Here is a 13,169-nt window from a genome sequence, read left to right as displayed (position 1 = left end):
AAGATGCAGCTCACATATCATTTCTTCATCAGACTTCTCTTTTTCATCAAAGTCTAAGCTCCTCAAAGGCAAGGATGAAACTTTAGTTGTCACTGTTTACCTAGCACTATACATGTTTGTAGGAGGAATAAAGAAATGAACAAGTGGTGAATGAATGAATAATTACGGAACGTGGCAAGACAGAATTGATCACTCCTTATTTATTATCCAGAAACCTGATTCATTTTTTAATTTAGTTCTTACCATATTGTTATATTTCATTGTTTCCATGCCAGATTTCTGATCAGATTGTACATTTCATTAAGAAAATAATCAAATCATTTATTTTGTCTTTCTGGCACCTTACTTCTAAAGTGTTCACACATTATTGTTAGAGAAATGGCAGTCTTAAAGAAATGAGTTTTTACTCCTTCCTGGAAAGAATGGGAAAACAGCATTTTGTTATTGTTGTTTTTTAGGTATGCAATGTAGTGAATACTGGGCTTTCCATGGCAAAGCCATAAAGAATCCTCCTGCCAATGCAGGAGATAAAAGAGAATCAGGTTCAATCCTTGGGTTGGGAATATCCCGTGGAGTAGGAAGTGGCAACCCACTCCAGTATTCTTGCCTGGAAAATTCCATGGACAGAGGAGCCTGCTGGGCTGCAGTCCAAGGGGTCTGAAAGAGTCAGACACAATTGAGCATGTATGCCATCACCGCCATAGTGAATACTGTACCGAATTAGGCTCTGCAGGTGGAAGACTAGGTAGCAGTAGGTCTGGCACCTGCCTTCTGCCACTTGACAATCCAATAGGTCCTTAGTTACCTTTGACATGATCTGGCATCATGAAAACTCAAATTGCATAAGTGCATGCGATAACTCACTGATAGTGGATCTTAAGTGTGTTTTCTTCTTTGAACTGAGTTTATGCTACAGTGTTGCTGAAACACATCTCAGTGGAGCTGAAGTGATCAGAACTGTGGATATGTGATCTGTTGAGTTACAAATCATTGGAAACATTAACTTTTTCTCCCAGTTATTCTTGGTAGAAGTATACATTATATTATTTGTGATAATACGTAGTATAGATTATATTATTGATGAAGCCATAATTTCTGTGATAACCAGTGTTATATCATTATAGCTGTGTTGAGGATAACCATGCCTGATATTCTTTTTAATGTTTCCCATGTACTAGCACCTTCGTTATTCACCTAATTTGAATCTCATAAATACTGTTACTTCTTCTCTATTTTATGGACGAGGAAACAGAGACCCAGGAGGGCTGTGCCACCTCCCACAGTCACACAGACAGTAGATGGCTGAACCAGGCTGGACTCTGGGTTTAGACCCAACGCTGGCTTTTGCTCACCAGGGAAACATAAATGAGGCCTCTCCCTGAAGATGACGTCTCTCCTTTTCTGCCCACAGGGTAAAGAAGCTGAAGGAGACTCTGGTTGCCGTACAGCAGCTGGATAAGAACATGAGCAGTCTGAGGACATGGTTAGCCCACATTGAGTCAGAGCTGGCCAAACCCATCGTCTACGATTCCTGTGACTCAGAAGAAATACAGAAAAAGCTGAACGAGCAGCAGGTAAAGTGTAAAACAATAGAAGGGAAGAATTAATAGGTTCTTGAAAATTGGTCCTCCTGGGCAGAATAGACACATGACTGTGAGATGGTGAATTGGGATGGGAAATCTGGAGGAAGCTGGGCAGGATTGGTGAGAAAGAGGAGGCACTGGCTAGACAGGTGTTTGGGGCAAATACGTTCCATCTCCTCACAGAGTTGACTCTTTTTAAAAAAATATTTATTTATTTACTTGTGCTGAGTCTTAGCTGCAGCATGTGGAACCTTTAGTTGTAGCATGTGGGATCTAGTTCCCTGACCAGGGATCGAAGCCAGGCCCCCCTGCACACAGAGTTTTAACCACTAGAAAACCAGGGAAGTCCTCACAAAGTTGACTCTTAAGTAGATCTGCCATCATAGGGTTAATGTCACAGGTCCTCCAAGAAGCCATCCTAGGATGGAAGCTTGGGTTGAGCTGCAATGAGATATCCAGAACAATGCTAACAGCTTTATCTATTTATTTGTGAGTCACTAACCCACAACCATAGTCTCAGGTGCCCTTTTCTGTGTTTTGCACACAGTGCTTTTGAGAGAGATCACAGTGCATACTTATCGAGTTTCTAGAGTCTCAATAACTTTGTTTTGCAAGGAGGATTCCATGACCTACAGACCACGGACTACAATGTCATCTTCCTGTGTGTAGCAAACACAGCACCATACCCAACGCAACCAAGCATAAGAGGGTGACCCTGAAAAATATATGCAGAAGGGATTTTCACTTCCCACTCTCCTTGCTGATTCTTATTCAGCATGGTAGACTCCGGCTGTCAGTAATCAACACCATGCATCCCCCATAAGATGTATTGCTATTTCATGCTTTTAAATTATCTTTGAAAATTCTACCGACCTCAGTTATTTCCATTACATTAAGCCATTTTATTCAAGTTCCTTAATTTTACAAAATGTATAAACAGACCTATTTCTTCGGTCCTATGAAATGTTTTATGCACTTGATTTTATAAGCGATTTCAACCAAAGAGAACAGATATTAAAATACAGTTTTTAGGAGTTGGGGTTACTTTGATATTTAAATTAGCATTTCTTTTGTAAGAAATTGTTAGCAAGATATTTTTCACTTTTTGTAAGATTAAAACCCTCTGTAGGACTCTGATAAGTAACTCTGGGGGTTGTGGTTTGCCTCAAGTTTCCCACATTTTCCTGGAGAACATGGTAATGATATGGACAAGTGATAAGAGTTAAAATGCTAATGGCCAGTGTTGTGATTTAGCAACTGTGAGAAAACCAAAACAGTATCTAGTTAAAAATGGTAAATTGATGATATGCATTTACAGTTCTACCTGTTACTAAAACCCCAATAAAATGATAGTAAAGGGGATGAAAGGTCAAAACCCACAACCGCAAAGAACAGAAGAGAAGATAATAGAGCTGACAGGCATCCAAGAGAATTTGGAAGATGGATAGTAGATAAAAAGCAATGGTGCTAGCAGAATGGAGGAGGAAGACAGCTGCTTCCTGCTGCAGACAGAGTTCCCAGAAGTTTCACTCAGGAAGTGGAACTATCAAGTCTGCAGGGCTTTAAAGGAAAGATTGCTTGAAGGTCAGAGAAAGGAGTGGTTCAGTGAGCAGATTCCGCCTAAGCCCAGCTAGTCAGCCAAACCAGAGGGACCTTTAATTTGATAATACAGGATGCCATTGGTGCTTGAACCACTCTGTTAAAAATAGAGGGAATAAGTGGAAGACTCTGTACCAAATGGTCTGACTCCACCACACTGCATCCCCTCCCACGGTGTCACTAGCCAGGTTAATCCTGCAGCCAGGATTCGTGCAAAATCCAATTCAATTATGCTGTAAAAGCCGTCTCCCTCTCCAAAATAAAGTGGAAAGGAAGAAATGATCAAAGGAGTAATGCAGGAAAAAAATTCCCAAAATGAAAATTAAACACTTGTAGAGCACAAACCCTACAAGCGCCCCAGAAAATTAACAGAAAGCAAAGCTATTATGAAATTTCAGAAGATGGTGGATAAAGAGATTTTAAGGTTTCCAAGGTGAAAAGGTTTGATTTCTCCAAAACCATGATGGCAGCTAGTATACAATGGCAGAATGCCCTCTAAAAGTTAGAAGATCACTTATGATTTAGAATATTATATCTGCCACTTAATATATAGAATAGTTAGCCTTCTCTGCACACATCGCAAGAATCTAATGAAGGATATTCTACATATAGTGAAATGAGAGGAAAAATAATATTCAGGAGAGAAAGAAGGAAATCCCCAGGATGATGGTAAAGCAAAGTCCCAAATGACAGTGGTTCTGTCATCTAGCAAGAACCTGTCCAGACAGGAGTAGGGAGTCTGGGTGCCCTAAAAAGGTCATCTCCAAGGAAGAAAACTGCAGAACTAGGGGACCTGATGGACTTAACCATACTGGAAGGAGCTTTTTTTAAAAATTATTTTGTATTGGAATATAGCTGATTAACAACGTGATAGTTTCAGGTGAACAGCAAAGGGACTCAGCGATACTTATCCATGTATTCATTCTCCCCCAAACTCCTCTCTTATCCAAGCTACCACATAATATTGAGCAGAGTTTCCTGTGCTATCAGTAGGTCTTTGTTGGTTACCCATTTTAAATACAGTAGTATGTACATGTCCATCCCAAACTCCCTATCTACCATCTTCCCATCCTTTCCCCTGGCAACCAGGAGTTCTTGGAAGGAGCTTTATTCGCACCATAAGAGAAAAAATGCAATACAAATTCTAAAGAGAAAAAAAGAGCAAGGGAGAGAGAGAAATGGAGAACTATTGATTTTAGAAAACAAAAAGTTGTGTAAGAAAAGAAATATAACCATAGCATATTTTGTAGCTCAAGTGTGAAAAATATTAAAGAGCTGTAATCTTGCAAAGAAATGATTATTGCTTTAGCTATAAGAGGTGCTAAACCAATAATTGGAGCCTGGTGAGTCATGTAGAAGTTTATTCCTTCTCTACTCTAGACACACTGATAATGTTTAACATTTAAAAATCAAGAAATATTAATATAAACCTGTTACTTAGAAAAACAGAAGTAAAAACCAGAAAACTGAGCTACAGGAGATGGAAATGGTTGTTTCTGGTGAAGAATCTGATGTGAAAAGGGCATTACTTAATTAAAAGATCAGTAGATTTTCAATATATTAATAAATGTTCATATAGACTTTTAAAGTTTAAAGGCAAAAAGATAAACAACCTTACACTAACAGTTAAAAGTAAAGACTTTCTGGATTCAAATATTGGCCTCACCACTTTTTTATGTGACTTGGAACAAAGCAATGAACTCTTTTAACCCTCAACTTCCTCACATATAGGATACTAAGAATCAGAGTACATGACTCACAGTGTTATTAAAGAAGTTAGCAAGAAAAGCACTTAACACAGTGTCCAGCACAATATGGGAAATATTTGACCATAGATTTTTTAAAAAAATTATAGCATATTGGATCCATACTTTAAAAAAGCAGAAAAAGTAATCTGTCTCCAAAGGGGAAAAATTCTGACAAATATTTAAATGAACAGATTAAATTGATAAGAAATATATTTTCTTCCATTTCCCTATGTGGAGTTTCTATATGTCTGTCTTGCCAATGTACTTGACTCTTACAAATTTATTTGGGCAGAAATATATAGAGGCTTAAGGTGGCTTCAGAGGATGTTTCGTCAAATTTCTCTGTGTTATAAAGGCAAAATAATGAATCCGGAGACACTGTGGGGCAGTTGGAGACCGTTACCAATGGAAGTTAAAGCTGAGACTAAAATTGTGATCTGTGTTTGGTTTCTTATATAATTATAAAATCCCTCAAGCTTTATTTTTTAATGTTGATTTGAACAAAAACTTTTGAGCAGAAGCACAAGGAGACTTTTTCTCCAATAGTTACTGTGGGAACCTGGCCAAGCACCTGGAAGTAAATCTTACCAGACTGTGGAGGGCCCCCACGACTGGGTCGATCAGAGGTGTCAACGCTGGGCCTCCAGCCGTGTGTCAGAGTCTTCTGGGTTTCACACGCTGGTGCTGGTTCCCACCGCAGTTTCCACTCTTGAGTCTCTGCTCTGAGATGGACTCAAAAGCAAATAGAGGAGTGATGTCATCAAGATGGTGGCCTAAGCCATTCCTGACTCAAGTCCCCGTCACAAGAAGACCACAGAGACTGGGAAGGCCCATGGTAGAAGATGACAGGAGTGGCTACCCTTTGCCCCCATCAATCTCCCCAGGCTGGCACAGCCCTGCACCAAGAGGACCTCCCAGGCCTGTGGTTCCTCCAATGGGAAAAGAGAAGCCCAGGTGGACATCCAGCTCCCCCAGGATTGTGTGATGCTTCCCAGGAGGCCCAGCGGGGTCTCACTTCACAGGGAGGAAATCTGTAGGGCTCATCTGCAGGGGATCTGATAAGATGGAGAAGGCGTGGGGGCTTACAGCACCCACACTCAGGTCTTGGTGGAACTGCATTCCTCCTTGCAGCTGCACCCAAAGAGAGACCCTAGCCAGCACCTCTGCTCATCAGCAGAGCCTAGCCAGTGGCCCTGTCTAGCCTGCAGACTCACTTGGCAGCTCTGCCTGATTTGGGTCCCCAGACAACTGGCCTTGATCTTTCTCGGCCTGGGCAGGGAGGCAGATGCCCAGCCCCACCCAACAGCTGAGCACCGTCTCCACCCGACCCCACCAGGAAGCCTGGCCAGAGAACCCAGGCAGCCATGGAGCCCATCCAAAAGCCCTGCTTGGGCAGGAAGCCAAGCCAGTAGCCCTACCAACTGCTGGGCATAGCCTCTGGTCTTGCATAGCCAGGGATCCTGAACAGTGACCCTGGACAGCCTCTGCCCAACCTACAACCCCTACTCAGTGGTGGAGTCCATCTGAGGGCCTTGTCTACTTGCTCAACACAGCCTGAAACCTAGGCTATGGCCCCACCTAACAAGAAAGCCTAGACAACAACCCAGCTCGACCATGAAACACAGTCTCTAGACCTACTCACTGTGGGATTCAGCTGGAGGGCTCTCTTAACCAGAGAGTCTGGCCAGTAATCTTGCCCAACAGAGGAGCACAGCCAGTGGCCTACCTGATGGCAAAGACTTGTTTATGGCCCTGCCCAATTCCAAGCCTGCAGCTATGCATGATCACAGAGCACAGCCTGAGGCCTCATCTGAACACAGAGTCCAGCCAGCAGCACCCTCCAGTCTGGGAGCACAGGCTGAGACCCCATCAAGAGCAATTGAGGAGACCAGCCTATAGCCCTGCACAGTCATGAGTCCAACCGGTAGCACTGCCCTGCCAGTAAACATAGCTTGTGATCTCATACAATCAGAGGTGATTGTAGGGCCCAACAAGTAGCACACCCTGCCCCATCCCAACCTCAGAGCATGGAACATTTTCCAAGATAGATTGTATGTTAGACCACAAAACAAGTCTCAATAAATTCAAGAAAGTGTAAATTACATCAAATATCTTTTCCAACCATAGTTTTTGAGATTAGATATCCATGGCTGGTTCAGGTTGATGTATGGCAAAAACCACCACAGTATTGTAAAGTAATTAGCCTCCAATTAAAATAAATTAATTAATTAAAAAATTAATAACAGGAAGAAAGCTAGAAAATTGACAAATACATGGAAATTAAACAACACACTCTTAAACAACCAGTGGATCAAAGAAGAAATCAAAGAGAAATTAAAAATATCTGGAGATAAACAAAAAAGGAAATACAACATACCAAAACTTAAGGGATATAGCATAAGCAGTTCTAAGAGAAGTTTGTAGAGATAAACACCTATATTAAGAAAAAATAAAGATCTCAAATAAACAACCTAATTCAACTCAAGGAACTAGAAAAAAATAAAATAAAATAAGCACAAGTTAAGCCCAAAGTTGACAGAAAAGAGGAAATAATAAAGAGTAGATCAGAAATAATGAAATAGAGAATAAGGAAACAATAGAAAAGATTAACAAAACTGAGTTGGTTCTCTGGTACTATAAACAAAATTGACAACAAATTTTAGTTAGAGTAAGCAAGAAAAAGAGATAGAGGACCAAAATAAATTATCTAAAAATTTACGAATGAAAATGGGAACATTACAAGAAATACCAAGGATCGTAAAAGACTACTATGAGCAGTTATAAGCCAACAAATTGGACAGTCTAGGGAAAAAATGGGTAATTCCTAGAAGCATACAATCTACCAAGAATGGATCTTGAAGAAATAGAAAATCTGAACAGATCAATAATGAATAAAGAGGTGGAATCAGTAATCAAAAACCTCCCAACAAAGGAATGTCCAAGACTGGATGGTATCACAGGTGAAATCTACCAGACATTTACAGCCAATTCATCTCACTTTTTCAAAAAATTGAAGGGAAAAGAATGCTCTCAAACTCATTTTATGAGTCCAGCATTACCCTGATACCAAAACCAGATAAGGATACCATAGGAAAACTGTCAACCCATATGCCTGATGAATATAGATGCAAAAACTCTCAATAAAGTACTGACAAACCAAATTCAGCAGCACCTTAAAAGATCATATACTGTAATTAAGTTGGATTCATTCCTAGAGTGCAAGAATGTTTCAACATATGCAAATCAGTAAATATAATACATTGCATTGCTAAAATGAAATAAAAATCATATGACCTTCACAATAGATGCAGAGAAACCATTGACAAAATTCAAATGATAACTCTCAACAAACTGGGTATAGAAAGAATGGACGTCAACATAATAAAGGGCATATGTGACACACCCAAAGCTAACATCATACTCAGTGATGAAAGGTTGAAAACAAACAAGGGTTCCCACTCTCACCAGTTCTATTCAACATAGCACTGGAAAGCCTTGTCAGAGAAATTGAGCAAGAAAAGAAATAAAAGGCATCCAGATCAGAAAGGAAGGTGTAAAATTGTCTCTGTTTGCAGATGACATGGCCTTACATGTAGAAAAATTCTTAAGACTCCACCAGAAGCCTTTTATAACTGATAAATTCAGGAAAGTTGTAGCATACAAATTCAACATACAGAAATCATTGTGTTTCCGAGCACTAACAATGAAGTATCTGGAAAATAAAGAAAAAAAATCTGTTTATAATGACATCAAAAACAATGAAATACTTGAGGAATAAATTCAACCAAGGAGGTGAAAGGTATGTACTCTGACACTGTAAGACATTGATGAAAGACACTGAATAAGACATAAGCAAATGGAAAGATATCCCATGGATTGGAAGAATTAATATTGCTAAAATGTGCATACAAAGCTATCTGTAGATTAAATGCAATCCTTGTCAAGATTCCAATGGCACTTTTTACAGAAATAGAAAAAAAAAAAAATCCTGAAAGTCATATGGAACCAAAAAAGATCCCTAATAACCAAAGCAGTCCTGAGTAAGAACAAACCTGGAGACATCACACTTCAGGATTTCAAATTAATATTACAAAACCTTTATAATCAGAAAAGTATGGTACTGGCATAAAAACAAACACAAAGACCAATGGAACAGAATAGAGAGCCCAGAAATAAACCTACATATGCAGTCAACTAATATTTGCCTAATAAGAATTCTCAATGGTGAAAAGATAATTCCTTCAAAAAATTGAGTTGGCAAAACTGGATAGTCACATGCAAAAGAGTTAAACTGGACCTCTGTCTTACATGACTTAGACAAACTAATTTGAAATGGATTAAAGACTTAAATTTAAGACTTGAAACCCAGAGGAAAGCATAGGGAAAAGGCTCCTCAACGTTGGTCTTAGCAGTGACTTTTGGAAGTTCAACCAACAAAAGCAAAAATGAAACAGGTGAGACTAAATCAAACTCTGAAGCTTCTGCACAGCAAAAATCATGATCAACCAAATGCAAAGGCAACCTAGGAATGAGAGGAAATATTTTCAAACCACATATCTGATCAAGAGTTAGTATCTAAGATGCACAAGAAACTCATAAATACACCTCAATAGCAAAAAAACCCACCAAATTATCCAATTTAAAAATGAGCAAAGGACCTAAACAAGCTTTTTTTAAAAGAAAATAGTCATAATGGCCAACAGGTACATGTAAAGATGCTCAACATCACTAATCATGGTAGAAACGCAAATAAGAAACACAGTGAGATATCACCTCACACCTGTTGGATGGCTATTATCAAAAGACAAGAGATTAAAAAGTACTGGTGAGGATTTAGAGAAAATGGAACCCTTAGGTACTCTTGGTGGGAATGTAAATTGGTGCAGCCACTATGGAAGAGAATATAGATGTTCCTCAAAAAAGTAAAACCAAATCTACCATATGTTCTAGCAATTCCACTTCTGGGGCACGTATCTGACGGAAATGAAATCACTGTGCTGAAAAGATATCTCCACTCCCATGTTTATTGCAGCATTGTTTACAAGTGAATACGTGTAAGCAACCTAAGTAGCCATCAACAGATTAATGTTTATCTTTCTTAAGGCATTGAATTTGCCCATAGTTCTACCATATCAAGTCTTCCATATTACCATATTAACTGCACAGAGGGTAACAAAATATACATTATTTTTCTGTTGAGCTTTTAACTCGATTTACTCAAAGTTCCATTATTAAAAAGGAAGCCTACTGGTAGAATGTTTTGCTTGTCCTATTCATCCAGGTCCTCAATGTATTTTCCTTTTCTCTTATACAGTTCTTGAATTTGCCTAACTTTTCTCTTGATAATTCCTCAACTTATTCAGGTAACTGGGATGTATATTCTTGTATGTAGATTCTTCTTCCTGTTTTTCTCGTTAATACCATATCCCAATGTCTTCTTCACAAACTGTAGCTTACTGTTGAATGCAATAACAGTGCCATTGATTAACTTTGGAGATTTCATAAACTAGACACAAGAAAATAAATTCTGTCAAATATTTCTGTTTCACTAAACTGTCCTTTCAAATCTCTTGCACAACCTCTTTCAGTTATATGCGATTTATCACAGGAATTGCTGGTCCTAAAACATAAAATATTACAAGAATTGAACATTATCATCATATTTCATATCTTCCTGTTTCTGTCCTACATTTAAATTTGCTCATTGAAGAAGCTGCTGATAATGGTTGTCATACATGATAGAAAACCAAGGTCCCCTAAACCATGGTACCTTTTAATGATGGTGGAGTTAACTGTTTAAAACAGTTTGCAGATCCTTGGAGATCAAAGTGAGTGCCAACTCTTAACAGGAGCACACATACCCCTTTGATTGATCTATGGATTGGAATGGAAGTGATATATCTGTGAAGTAAAAACTGGGGCAAGATTCATATTTCAATCACTAAAGAAGCTCATTTTACTCTGTGCACTTGATGTAGTCTTACTTGCTCAGTTGATATTTTGGCATGGCTCACGTAGCCCAAATATTTCTAGACTCATTTTCTTATACTTTTGAGCTTGCAGTATTTCATAAAGGAAGTTGAAGAAGCTTCATGCATTCAAGGAAATGAAATACTTGTCAAGGTTTTGCCTAACCATTTCTGAGTTGGTGACTACAGCTGCGGTTTCTCCTGTCAGTAAATAAGTGTTTGAATAAAGCACGTCTCCTTCCCTGCAGGAGCTTCAGAGAGACATCGAGAAACACAGCACAGGTGTGGCCTCCGTGCTTAACCTGTGTGAAGTCCTTCTGCATGACTGTGATGCCTGCGCTACAGATGCCGAGTGCGATTCCATCCAGCAGGCTACGCGAAACCTGGACCGCCGATGGAGAAACATCTGTGCCATGTCCATGGAAAGGAGGCTCAAGTAAGTGGGGATGTGCACACAGCTGAAACAAAGGAAGGACAAAAAAATCAATAAAGAAATTTATCCAGGGTATCTGCTGTTGACCATTTCCTTTTGGTTGCAATGTCCAAAGATGGCTTCGGTTTCCCAAACTTGTCATCTACACTCAGTTGGAAACGTAAGTAGGTATAAAGGTCACTTATGACAAGCCAAGTGACGCCTGACCTAGCAGTTTAAATATAATTAGAACAATTAAAATATGCCCTTGCTGAACAAGTATTACGTTACATAATCCATGTTGTGAAAAAGTAACTTTCTTTCATTGAAAAGGAAATAATAAAACAAAAGGACTTCTCTTGAAGCCTTTTTAAATTCAAGGTGGTAAAAAATTAGTGATGTATTAGAAAGTGACCACAATGACTTAAGGCACAGAATCTTCATGCTCTCTGGGGACCTCCTGAAAGCTTAATATTTGTCTTGCCATCACTGGTTGATTTTGATGTGGGTGACTTTGACGTTCAATGAATTTTCAAACCTTAGTTTTAGTCCAGCAAACCTCGGGATGAGTATGCACTGACAGCAGAGTGTTACACTTTTAAACTTCCTTGCGCACGCCTAGAACAGTTCACACCATGTGCTTATCAGACTCAGTTTGACTCGTTCCAAACCCAGAGCTGCAGGACGTGTGTTTAAACACACACACACATACATACACACTCACACAGCTGTTTCATTTTAGCTCAAACAGTTGTTTCTTTTTCAGTCTGGGCAAATGTGGCTCAAGGCACAGTTAGTTACCGTTTGGCACAGTAGTTGCTTGTTTTGGGCACTCTTAATCCTGTTGCAGGCATCGGACAGGGCTCTGGAGCATAAACAGTCTCAAACAATCGGATTCTGTTCTTTCCTTTCTGTCTCAGAATTGAAGAGACATGGCGATTGTGGCAGAAGTTTCTGGATGACTTTTCTCATTTTGAAGATTGGCTCAAGATCTCAGAAAGGACAGCTGCCTTTCCCAGCTCTTCCGGGGTACTCTATACAGTTGCCAAGGAGGAACTAAAGAAATTTGAGGTGATTTTCAATGCCAAATATTTCATCTTTATTTTGCTACAAGAGTAGCCAGCTGGTCTTTGGTGTCTCAAGACCCAAACAAACTGTTTGCCCACATATCATTTGTTCAGACAGCTAAGTGATGACTTTCTGGTCATCTTCCTTATTACATCATGATAGGCAAAGAAGAGAAAGGAAGTTTTTACTTTAAACGTATCAAGAATTACAAATAAAGTAGTAATGAAGAGAAATTCTTATTAGAAAACAGGAATCATGATTCCCCAAAAATGATCTTGGCATTCTTTTAACTTAACAGTTCTTTATAATCAAGCTTCTAAGACTCAAATATGATGCCATTCCATACTATAACAGCTATAATATGTATATGTGTGTGTGTGTATTCAATATATTTTCTTGATTTTTTTCACTTAACTGGAGTGTGTGTGTACGTATACATATGTATGTATATGTGTGTGTTTGTGTGTGTGTGTAAGTGCCTGCTAAGCTGCTTCAGTCGTGTCCATCTCTTTGCGATCCTATGGACTGTAGCCCACCAGGCTCCTCTTATCTTTTAATCATTGATAAATAGAACTGACTCCAGAATTGATCAAATATTTTAAATTATAAACCAACTGTAATTATAAATGAGGAACAGTGCCATTGAGTCACTAAGATTTTTCAAATTTATAGAGAAAAATAGCAGCAGTATAATCATACTCATCAAGAAAGCAATCATTCAGTAACTGACTCTAGCTCCTTGCCTGTCTGGGCAGTCTCACATCTGCTCTATCACTGTGATAGGATGAAA

The 13,169-nt window shown here is 39.1% G+C and overlaps 1 protein-coding gene across 3 annotated transcripts in view; it reads left to right on the top strand.

Moving 5' to 3' along the window:
* Positions 1–13,169, top strand: part of SYNE1 (spectrin repeat containing nuclear envelope protein 1) — a 471,658-nt gene that overhangs the window by 423,851 nt on the left and 34,638 nt on the right. For all 3 annotated transcript variants that reach the window (XM_081530296.1, XM_081530297.1, XM_081530298.1), the window contains 3 exons: positions 1,412–1,574; positions 11,148–11,335; positions 12,232–12,382. In XM_081530296.1, the coding sequence (XP_081386422.1) occupies positions 1,412–1,574; positions 11,148–11,335; positions 12,232–12,382 (502 nt within the window). The remainder of the gene's footprint in view (positions 1–1,411; positions 1,575–11,147; positions 11,336–12,231; positions 12,383–13,169) is intronic.

The sequence above is a fragment of the Giraffa tippelskirchi genome, chromosome 9 (genome assembly GCF_054371585.1).
Source record: "Giraffa tippelskirchi isolate mGirTip1 chromosome 9, T2T-mGirTip1v1.2.pri, whole genome shotgun sequence".
NCBI classification, from domain to species: domain Eukaryota; kingdom Metazoa; phylum Chordata; class Mammalia; order Artiodactyla; family Giraffidae; genus Giraffa; species Giraffa tippelskirchi.
This window is presented reverse-complemented; position numbering and strand designations above follow the sequence as displayed.